General features: G+C 43.0%; 1 protein-coding gene across 2 annotated transcripts in view; it reads right to left on the reverse strand.

Moving 5' to 3' along the window:
• Window positions 1–9,332: 9,332 nt before the first annotated feature.
• Window positions 9,333–12,049, reverse strand: part of DIS3 (DIS3 homolog, exosome endoribonuclease and 3'-5' exoribonuclease) — a 29,704-nt gene continuing 26,987 nt past the window's right edge. The window contains exons 19-21 of one of the 2 annotated variants that reach the window (XM_039529601.1): window positions 11,541–11,699; window positions 10,858–10,980; window positions 9,333–9,734 (exon numbers count right to left, since the gene is read on the reverse strand). In XM_039529601.1, coding sequence (XP_039385535.1) covers window positions 9,648–9,734; window positions 10,858–10,980; window positions 11,541–11,699 — 369 coding nt within the window. In that variant the 3' untranslated portion in view covers window positions 9,333–9,647. The remainder of the gene's footprint in view (window positions 9,735–10,857; window positions 10,981–11,540; window positions 11,700–12,049) is intronic. The other variant, XM_039529602.1, reaches the window with a different exon arrangement.

Raw genomic sequence — 12,049 nt, forward strand, 5'->3', positions numbered from 1 at the left:
TGTTGAAGAGTATAATACCAGTTATAAATTACCTAATACAGCAGACTGTGTACAAGTTGAGTCAAATGTTACTGGTCCCTTTTCAGTATTATCTGACTGAATTTATGGAGAAGTTTTGAAAAAATGAATTAAGAGGGAGTAGAATGGAGAGAGGGAGGTCACTTGTGACTTCAAGTATTTAGAAGACTACTGGTGCTAAGTGGCAGTGGTTTATGTAAGGGAAAGAAACAGCTTTTTTAAGGCATAAAGAAATAGCCATATTTTATTACCATTAGGGAGAATCATGAGTAGAGCAGAGTCACAGGTTGACGTAGGTAGGTGGCAAAACCCTTGTATTGCCTTTTCAGAATAGTTGGTCTGAGCAATGCCATGAGCCAGCAGCTTTGCTTGGTAGCAGCAGGCTCCTCGTTTCATCTTTTTTCCTTGCTTATCCCTTTTTGTTAGCACTTGTGTTCACAAGTTTGCTTCCCTACTGTAGAAGTGTATGCCACTTGCTATCACCCCTCCAAATTCTCTTCCTTAGATCTCCAAGAATGTGTGCAAATATGCAGCATTATCCTTCATGAAACTCTTGGATACTACTGGGTATTCAGCTGCCTTTACTTGTTCCTGTCTTCAATAGGTATGGAATGACAAATTTCTTACCTGGATAACTTCCTTTCTGTTAACAGCATCTCTCATAATTAGGTAATAAAGGTAATAATTGGAGATATACCAATCTCCTACAACTGGAAGGGACCTTGAAAGGTCATTGAGTCCAGGCCCCTGCCTTCACTAGCAGGACCAATTTTTGCCCCAGATTCCTAAGTGGCCTCCTTAAGGATTGAACTCACAACCCTGGGTTTAGCAGGCCAATGCTCAAACCACTGAGCTATCCCTCCCCTCACCATAGGCTTCTGCTGGCCAGGCTCACATCTCTGGCTTGCTGACAGAAGACTCATTCCAAAGCTGTGTAGACATTTAAATATGATTAGTGATAACCTTAATGCCAACCAGTGAACTATGTTCAGTAGTCTGACTAGCCCACAAACTGTAGACAAATTAAATGTCATACAAAGGAGGGTAGAATTGTGGGAGATGCTAGCAGAAAAGAAGCTACTGGATAAGAAATTTCTCATTCAATGAGTAATATCCCTATGGTTGCTCATGTGCCCTATATGCCTTTTGCAGCCTAGTGTCCTGCATACCTTTGTGTTCTCTGGGAAGTAGTGAGCAGTAAACATTAAGCAGGGAAGGATAAAGAATAGACTGAAACTGAGAGATCTTTCCTTGAAAATAAGTGCCCAAATAGAAAGTATTTTTGGATCACTGCAAGCAGCACGTTCCTTCTGAAAGAGGCCTCTGCAGAGGACAGAAAATCCACCTTACAATGTGTAAGAAAGGTGTTAGAAGACCATGTTGCCCTATAGATTTCAGTTGAAGCACAAGCTCTTATTGCCTATGATGTCACTAGAGATCTTGTAGAGTTCCAAAATTGGTTCACCTGCTACCTTGTTGTTACCCACAAAAACAATCTAGGGCACCCCACCTATACTCTACCAAGGGCTCAAGGTATGACTTGGTCAATATAGGTACCTGCCCTTTCCCTCAGGGATCTACACAGCTGCAGAACCTTTTCCCAGTGAGAGAGCCTTACACAGCTGTGCTCTAAACATCTACTTATTAGCAACACACACAGAATATATATACCAGGCAAATCTCTTATGCTCACCACTCCCAAAATACAGACAAAATTCACCTGATGACCAATCAGGATCCTCTCTGGGGGTTTCCAGCGATGCCTCTGCACGTCATGGTCGTGCAGAGGGGTCAGAATTCCAGCAGCTTCATGCTAAATTCCAGTCTGGAAATGCTTCCCAAAGCATTTTTTTTGTTACATTATATAGGTAAAACTAGCTACCTCCTTTAACTTCACTCAACCTATCACATTATTCAGTACCTTGGTTAAATTTTGTTACCTAATCACGCACTGCCACCTATGTTTTCTCCTCCCTGCTCAACTCTTTTTACATTTCATCTCTCATGCTCAAATTGTAACTTATTTATGACCTTCTTTGTTTGTGCAGATGGTCAGCATATATTCACTGGTCAGAGCTTATTTTATCTATTTTACCAATTCTTGGGGTCTTCCTGTTTTCTCCCTAAACTTCCCAGTGCTTGGGTGTGTCTACTTTTCAACCCATGGTGTTATGACTCTTGTTAGGGGCATTCCTGAGCTGGGAGCACTTTAGCTGCAATGGAGCATTTTTCCCCTTAATGTTAGTGGTGAAATGCCTGAATTTCACCCAAGGCTGGTTTAGTATGGGGTGAGTTAAATCTCAGGCCTACAATGCATAACTTAATCTATCTGGCCAGTGTTAGTTCGGATGTCCAAAGACCGTGACACTTTGGGTGAAAGGACACAAACACAGAGGAACCTGATCTTGTTGTTGCAGATCTTTGCTCGAGGCAGATCTTTAGTGCTCTACATAAAACCAGATTATGCTACAGTTTTTCAGTAGGATGCTGGACAGAATGCTGGGAAGATCACTTTCTGCAAAGCACAGAAAGAGGATTAATCTGTTGGTAGAAGAGTCTGGACTCCTTAGAACCATGGTATTGTGGTGGAATACACAGTATGGTTCCTGCATGGATAGGACTGCTAATTTACTCATCTAGCAGACATGTTAGTGACCAAGAAGCAGGTTTTGATAGAATGGCATGACAGCTGTTCAAAGAGTTGGTTGGTTGGGCCATTAGGACCAGCAGTAGGAAAGATTGGTGACTGCAGCTCTAGCCAGTCTAAAATAAGCCTTCTGGATCTGAAAACCATGGTCTCCTTGGCCAGTGTAGAACTAGAACTATTACCTTTGCTTCCTCTTGCCTTATCGTTGGAAAGCAGCCCCTTCTCCACCTATGTACAAGAGCATCCATATCTACTGACCTTGGATCTGCTTCCTGATGAAGTATTTTGGCACCATTCTGTCTTTGTGATGCAGACTGACAGCTGAAATACCAAATTTCAATGAGATCATGTTGAGGACTACCTGACTCGGACACCATTCTGAATTTTTTGGCTGCATATCTGCCAAGCTAATCCGCCTTCTGATGTGGTTCTCCCTTTGCGTATTGCTCTTACAGAAACTGGATTCTCCTCCACCCATTTCGTTATTGCTATTGCTTCCCAGTGTAGGGTCTAGTTTCAAGTTCCTTCTTGGTTTTGAGATACACGACTGTTGTGATGGTGTCCAATTTGAGTAGGATGTGGTTGCCTTTGAGGTGGCTCTGGAACCTGTGGAGGGATAAGTTTGTTGCTCTGAGCGCCAAGAGACTGATGGTTTCATTTCTGTCTACAAAGCAATATATTTCCTATGCTGTTCGGTATTCCAGATATACTTCCCCATACCACAAGGATCAGTTCACCCTCGGGCTAAGTTCCCTGTAAACTGGGAAGCTGCCCAGCAGGCTATCAAGTGCTGCACAGTTCAGGTGTCCCTCCCCCCACTGCCATGTGCTGCTCCTCCTCTCTGCCTTGGAGCTGCTCCTGGGAGCCTCCTGCTTGCTACTCAAGAGCAGAGGGGAGAGGGGTGCTGATGTCAGGGTCTCCCCCTCCCCCTTGTTTAATATCTTGGTCCTTATCTTCAGTGAGCTCAGGGATCTGGGCCCATGGTCCAGATTACCTAAAGATCTGCAGTGAACCCCAGGATCATCAACGTTCCTCCTCTGGCAAAATGGTACTCTACAATAAGGGTAAAGCTCGTTTGTTCAGGAGATGGAGTTTTCATGGGGCCCAGAACAAGATTGGAATGAACTCCTCCAGGAAGTAAGGACAGTCACAAACCTCACCACCTTCTGCTCCATTGTAAGGTTCATTTCTTTGACCCTGCTTTCTCTAACAAACATATAGGGGTGTGTTTGTGCCTGTAAAACAGGTCAGAAGACACTCCACTGCATACACTTTTCCCTAGAGAAGATGATGAGAGAACAAACACATGACAGGTGTTAGGCTGATTAATGCACTTCTGGAAGGCACTCATACTACAGTGAGTGTGGTATTATAAGCTTATTTAGAATAGAACATTAGGTGGGCATCTGTTGCAAGTACCTGAAGGTCCGTGGACCAGGAAGATGCCTGCGGATGTTCACTGGGACTATCCATCAGTTGAGGGATTCTGGTCCCTGGTTTGGAACCAGTGCCCAGTGTTGCATGAATTCTGATCAGCGGTTCCATACCTTCAGCAGAAACTTCTGGAAACACCTAATGTGGAATCTTGCCCATGGTTTAATTCCTAAGCATGAAACCGGAAGTCTTAGTTGCAGATGCTAGGCTATAGATTCTTTGGTTCCTCGAGCATGTTGATCTGGTTCCGGATTTTTTAAAATCAGTTCAGCGAGGGATAAATTTTGGCCACAGATGCGTCTATATCCACTATCAGGAGAGCTATCTTTGTGGAAGGGATCAGTGAGCTTTCCCTGCTGTTTATCACAAACCCATCTGCTTGAAGCAACCTCACTGTAAGAACTGTGGCACTGAAAGAGCATCTTAATAAACACTGGAGGCTGACGGAAGGCCAAATGGCAGTGTTTTGTACCTATGGTGAGCTGTGCCATACATAACTCAAATGATTGTGACTTGGACATATGGGATATGTAGATAAGCATCTACTAGGTCTGCTGAGGTGAGGAAATCCTCTTGGTACTGGGATACTACTGTCAAGACTAGGGTCTCCATAGGGCATCTCATCTTTTTCATCCATTTGTTCATCAATATGAGGTCCTCCGCTACAATGTGCTTCTGGATATGAAGGCCATTATAGTCCTAAGAACCTTTCTTTTGAGGGTACCGATTTTATTAGTCCTATGTCTTGGAAAGTAGATCTCATTCAGCGGGGGCTAGTGTTCGATAGGGTTCTTGATATCAATGATTGGATGAAGCAGGGATGGGGTCAGGCCCTTAGTTCAAGGGAGTAACCAAAACTGCTTCCTATTTTTACCCACTTGTACATGCTCAAGAGATCCCATTCTTCTGAGAAATGAAAATTGTGCCTCCTAGATTAAAATTGGGCAGTCTTTTGTTGTCAGAGTGAGCTCTTAAAGGTATTGCTGCCAAACCAGGCTTTCCTCTGATATACATGCTGTCTTCCTTTAGGTACTTCTGTGATGACAATAGACAACCTCTTGTTGGGCTTGTAGTCCTTTCCCTGGGCACTGTGTAGAGATGGGCGGGATTGCCTCAGTTTGGATATGCTGTCTGCCCCTGTCTTATCCAGTTTTTCTCCAAACAGGAGACTGGGAATCATCCAGGATTTGTTTTGGCATGGGCATTCCCAGTACAGGCGTGTAACCAGGTGTGGTACCTGGCTACTGCCCTCATGGCCCTGGCTGAGAATTTCTTTGCAGCCTTTGAGGCGTATGTGATGAAAGGTGTTGCTAGTGTTATTTTCTTAAAGGCAGACTTGCACTCAGACTGACTCTTGTCATCCAGGCCTTTAGATGGTCCAGCCATCACAGTTGTACCTCTTGCAAAGTAGCTAGTGCCCAGTGCTGCTCTGCTTTTCTGGCAGTTGGATTTTCCTTCACAAAAATATCCTTTCCACTGGGATTATTGTATCCTTTTACTAATGATACTACCATAGCATTGACCTTCTTGTACTTCTGTGATGGCATTTTTGGGCTCTTGCACCCCAGAGCAGCGGTTCTCAAACTTCAGCAACCCAAGGACCCACATTTTGACCCCCCCAAGATCCCCTGTTCAGCCCTTACCCTGCCCCTTCTCTGAGGCCCTGCCCGTGCTCACTCCATCCCCCCTCCCTCTGTCGCTCACTCTCCCCAATCCTCACTCACTTTCACAGGTGGGGGCAGAGGGTTGGGGTGCGGGCTCCAGGAGGGAGTTTGGGTGCGGGCTCTGGACTGGGCAGGGGGTTGGAGTTTGGGATGGAGGGAGGGAGGGTAAAGGTACAGGCTCCAGCCAGGCGGCGCTTACCTTGGGTGGCTCCCGAGAGTGACAGACACATGCCTCTGGCAGCAGCTCCTAGATGGGGGGCCCAATGGGAGCTGTGGAGTTGGTGCTCGGGGTGGGGGCAGTACTCAGAGACCCTCTGCCCTCTCCCCCAGGGTCCGCAGGGATGTGCTGGTCACTTCTGGGAGTGGTGTGGAGCCAGGGCAAATAGGAAGCCTGCCTTAGCCCTACTGCACCGCCGGACCTTTAGTGCCTAAAATCTCCCAGTTTAGCATGCAAGAGGCACTGGGAGGGAGGGGGAGTTGATCAATGTGGCCCACAGACCCCAGTTTGAGAAATACTGTCCTGCTTCTATGCTTTCCCTTGTCAGGATATTCTTTCCTGATTGCATCATCACTGAAGGGGTGCAGTAGACTTGCTGTCTCATGTAAGGATTTGTCCTTAGGCTTCTTATCTAATCCTCTGAGGGAATCTGTAGGATAAATGCTATTTTGGGGCACCTAGTATCAAGTGTGCTGGTGGAGGAAGAGTGTTTGGTTTTCCACCTTGCCTGCTCAGAGCATGAATCAGTTGGCTTTTTGCTGGTTTTGCAGAAGTCCTTGTGCAGCTGTGGTTTCTTGGCCCTTTTTGTTGAACCTTGCACCTTCTAGTTATGTCCCTCTCTGGGTTCTTCCGGTTGTGGGAAGAAAGGAGACTGTGTACAAATCCTGGTTCTTTCCCTCAAGGCGTTGAGGCGTAGCTGAGAGGTACTGTGGGTACCTTGAGTTTTTTCTTCTACCATGGGTCTTTTGTGGGATTTACCACTGAGCTAGCTGGATGGCTCTTATCCTCAGATGCTCCCTGAACTGCTCAGATGTTCCCGATTGGGCATTTCTACATCGGAGTTGCAGCTTCTTGGTGCAAGAGTTGTCCGAAGATGCTCCTCTGACATGCAAATCCATGGGTTGGCACAGTGGCTGCCTGTGCACAGGTGGGGCATAATTTTACCCTCTGAAGCCTAACTGTTGCCTTATATACAGACTACTGCTTTGAAGTAGCCTGTTATTTGTGAAAGCGCTTTGATGTTGTGTAAGTGAGGGCATGTGAGTCCTAGAGGGGGGAGTACTGCAACTGTGTAGCTGGATGGCTGAGATCACCACATTTCCACTTACCTAGGGGGAGGAAGAAAGATTATAAATTGCTTGCTGCATTATGAAAAACAAATTAAAAGTAAAGCTGCTACAGGAAGTAGTTGAGAATAAAGCAACTCCATCACTACCCACCTGCTACTGTGGCAGCAGTTTGGGCACTAAGCTGGAGAAGAGGGTGGGTAGCACCAGCTGTGTTGCAACACTGAACTGAAGATGAGGGGAGTGGCCCATATATCATAGACTTGTGTGATTAGTAGGCAGCAGAAAGACTAATTTGCGGTGGTATTAAAAGTTAATCTAAAGAAAGATTGTTTGAAAAAGTTGTATATCCCTTTACAGAGGTGCTAGGGTAGGAAAAATACTCCTCACACACAAAAAGGGGGAGGAATAGGGGACAAAAAAGTACCTATGGTAGCATACTCCACTCCACTGTTGAAAACAATGGGGAATTTTGACTTTTCCCAGGGGTCGGCAATCTCTGGCACACGGCTTCCTGCCACCCCCACTGGCCTGGGACAGTGAACCACAGCTAGTGGGAGCTGCGATCGGCTGAACCTGCCGACACGGCTGGTAAACAAACTAGCCCGGCCCGCCAGGGTATTTACCCCGGCGAGCCGCGTGCCAGAGGTTGCCGACCCCTGACTTATCCATTCAACAGTCTTCAACACCCTTTACTGTGGAAACTTTTTTTTTTGTTTTAAAAAGTTAGTTCCTTTCAGCACTCTTGCCATCACAGGTATATCTAATTGATATTGGAGGCGGTGGGGAGACCTCCTATAATTTAGTACATAGTAGAATATTCTTCAACTGTGAACTATAAGGTGGGCTGGCTATGTTGCTGCTATGAATCAAGGGTTATGACAACAGCCATACTCTATAGTGCAACAAACAAGAAAGTCCTTGATTCCAACCATTCTGCAAGGAGTCTGTGGCTCTAGGGGAGATGTACCTGACTCTTCTATCCCATGGCTCTCTGTTAGTAGAGGATCCAAGTTGGGGTCAATCCATCAGCATGTGCTTCTTTCAACAAGCAACAGTGCAAAGTACCTAGTGTTTGGTCATTCCTACACTTGAACTAAACAATTACAGATGCCTCCCTGTTGAAATAACTAAACACGTATTGGGGGTGGTTGTGACTTTATGGACCCCTGCTTAGGGTATTGCCTGGGATATGGAAGATTCAAGTCCTTGCTCTAACCCAGGCAGAGGACAGACACTCTAGATGGGCTATTTAGCTATAAAAGGGATGGGGATTCAGGAGATGCTGCTGCTGTGACTTAAGTGCCTAACTCCAGGAGAGGATTCACCACTGAATCCTGAGGAAAAATAGACACCTAGTTATCTTTGAGGGGGGGGGGTGTAGGCCAACCCCTCTCCAGCATTTCCTATTGGCTAGCTTAGGTCCAGCAGTCCAAAGGTTCATGGCTGAGAATTCTAGAGACAGGTACCTTGCTACAGCCCAGAGTAAGGTGTGTAACTGCCTTTGAAGAATGGATCCGAGACACCAACCTTTGCCTCAGCACTTCTTACTGCCTACCTTAGGTGGCTCCCTGCTCATCGGCAGGTTCGGCCGATCATGGCTCCCACTGGCTGCAGTTCACCGTCCCAGGCCAAAGGGGGTGGTGGGAAGCTGTGGCCAGCACATCCCTTGCCCGTGCCGCTTTCTGCCACCCCCATTGGCCTGGGACGGCAAACCGCGGCCAGTGGGAGCCGCGATTGGCCGAACCTGCTGACGCGGCAAATAAACAAACTGGCCCAGCCCGCCAGGGTGCTTACCCTGGTGAGCCACGTGCCAGAGGTTGCTGATCCCTGCGCTAGGAGTTCGGTGTTGCAACATCTAACTGCCCTTTTAGCCCTTAGTGCTCGGAAGCAGGGGAGGAAGAGGACACAGATTAGTGTTAGTACATGGCAGGGGAGGAGGCAGAAGAGAACATTTCCTCCTCCATTGTGCCTGGGCTACTACTGGGTCCTAGCAACTCACCAATTTTACACTTATTTTTCTCAACCTTTTTGGCCACACTAATCAGGGAATTTTTCAATCCTCTCCTGTTACTGGACAGTAAAAACATTTCAATTTGAAGTGTAATATTGGTGTAACTGTAACAGCATAATTTAGTCCGTATACTTCTGCAGACTCTTCCTGAGTGGAACTGTACCAATACTCTACTAACGCGATCAGAAATATTAGAAGTAATATTCAGAGGACCAGGTGATTAAGAAAACAAACTAAGATTTGTGTAATGGACAATAATTTACTTTATCAAATCGCTACAAGTCACTGTCCTTTGATTTCCCACTTCTGGTACAATAATGAACTGCTGCTGGGAATGTTCCTTCATTGTACATGAGTATTTATTTTCACCTGCAAGATGAAAACATTGAAATATTTGTCTTAAAAACTATTACAAACACTTGGGTGCGCAAGAGATGAAATAAAAATGCAAATAGTTTTAAAATTATTAAAAAATATCCTTTTAAAAGTAAATTTAAAAGTTGTATGAAATCTCAGAATTTACAAATTTCCTCTTCAAACACAAAATATGTAACACTTGAATTATTTATTAGATGCTTGAATGCAGCTATTTTTTCAGCTTCTTCTTCTTTTCCTCTGGTTCACTGTTAGTGCTCAGCTCTGTAGTCTGATTTGGAATATCACTTCCCAGTATCTATCAGAAAAGGAGAAAAAAATATCAGAAAAAGGTTAAAGCAAACATTTAATTTTTGCTTTCTTGTCAAAAATATAAATAATGAGAGGAGATGGCTCTAAAACAATTAACAAAAAAAAGTTACATGTAGGTATGTATGCAGACAACATCTGACATTTCAGTGAAATGAGTATCTCTGACAGCAGGTATCAAGATAAAGTCTAAGTCACCATATAAATGTCATGATGTCGCTACAGCAAATCACAATGCAAAGTGAGGTAGAAATTATTAAAAGCAAGGACAAAGACTAGGACTAAAAGTAATTATAAATAAAGTCTTGTATTGGCAGAGTTCAAAGATCAGGATAATCTAATATTTTGGAAACAGATTAATCATTTTCCTAAAATAATCCAAAACACAAATGATTATATACTCAGGAATGAAAAAAGACTCCAATTAACATTTACTTATATTGTTTTTAATTCACATTTGTCTACTATTTATTACTTAAATCTCAAAAAATTGTAAATAGCTGAATGCAAATACACAATCTCTTATTGATGGTTTCAGAGCTCCTGTCATCATGCAAAATTTGTCAGCTAGCCTGAGGTACAAAGAGATGGAATACAGGTGTCTTAGATGCAGGGGGGAAGAGGCCAAGATCTATAGTCTTGATGCTAACTGCTAGTACTAGCTTATAGTTTACAACATGGTATTTCTGTATGAAATACTTATGAAATTTATTCTAGGCAAAGATAGCTGGGCATATACAGAAGTTGCTGTGAAAAGGAACAGCCATTTCTGTACCAAGTTTATGTTTCTTAGTAAACCAATACATGCATCCGACGAAGTGGGTATTCACCCACGAAAGCTCATGCTCCAAAACGTCTGTTAGTCTATAAGGTGCCACAAGACTCTTTGCTGCTTTTAGTAAACGAATAGTTGCACGAGCTAAAACTTGTCATTTTGCCCATAGAATTTTAAATTAACATTATATTTACGTAGAAATAATGGCTTGTGTTACTGCAATCTCCTAATAAATAGAAATAACAGCTTTTTAAAAGTTAAATATGAAGTTTACTATGCAATAGTTTTAAGACAACTGAATTATATGTTGCTTTGCATTGTAAAGCCTGTGCCTTACCTTGGGTTCTACCAGCGCCATACGAATTTTCTGGTGTTGGATGTTGGAAGCATCTAACATGATGTTCACTTTAACCTTGTCAAATGTATAAAACGTTGTGTTTCCCACTGTAAGCGAAGGTACCTGGAATGTGTCAATATTTTTAAATGTTTTTTTCAACGTGGAACCTTATATCTGAAGAATTGTAAGCCTCAAGTAATCCCCAACATCTTATCTCTCTTATTTTTGCTACCATCTATATATTTTCCCAGTTTATAAGAGGCACCATTCACAACTCCTAATGCTCACACAAACTACATGCAAAGAAGTTTCCCTGTAGTTTTAATAATTCTTAAAGACAAGCCTAAAATATGCTAATTAAGAGAGAACACAGACTGGCCAAAGTACCAACTAAATTAAAAAAAAAAATTAAATCAAAAGTGAGCTCAAAATAATTATGCTATAGCTGGATTTCATTAAGAATTAATGAACGCTGTTCTCTCTCAGAACCTTCTGTATTTAAAAACTTGCACGCAAGGAGTATGAAGATGAATTGCTGTTACTGCAGATTAGTTTATAACTTTAAGTATACAATCTCTTATGCCAATTCCCTGCATCTAACTACTAGAATACTGATTTTAGATTGTGCCCCATTATCAAATGAAAAATGAAAATAAGAATAAAAATCCTCTTAAATATTGTACCTCATCGTTGTAACTGAGGTTTGGCTTTGGTTTGTCTTTTTCTTCAAAGAAGACAGTTCCTTCTAAACCATATTTGGGAATTAGAACCACAATTGCATTCTTTCTTACAAATAAAATATAGGCCTCTTCATTCACTACTCCTTTGTTTTTGAAGAACAACTGTAAGAGAGATGAATCATGAGGATAAAAACAAATGTTTAGGCGGTGAAAAGATTTACTAAAAACTGATATTATAATGACTTGTTATGAAGACAATTATCAAACAATCACAAGTAAAGCATGTTCATACTATTCATTCAGACACTGTAATTAATTTATTAAAGTATCTGGCTATAGTTCACAACTTTTTGCTATTTAGATGCTGTAGTGGGGTTCAGATAATCCTGGGCTCAATGTCAAGGTATTTTAAATTTAAAATGTATTATTTATAAACTTTTTAAAAACACATTACAGTCATATATATGGTATTTTTAAAAACAATAGTAGTATCAGGGAGTCCTTTAGGTACC

The sequence above is a fragment of the Mauremys reevesii genome, linkage group 1 (assembly GCF_016161935.1).
Source record: "Mauremys reevesii isolate NIE-2019 linkage group 1, ASM1616193v1, whole genome shotgun sequence".
Classification (NCBI taxonomy): domain Eukaryota; kingdom Metazoa; phylum Chordata; order Testudines; family Geoemydidae; genus Mauremys; species Mauremys reevesii.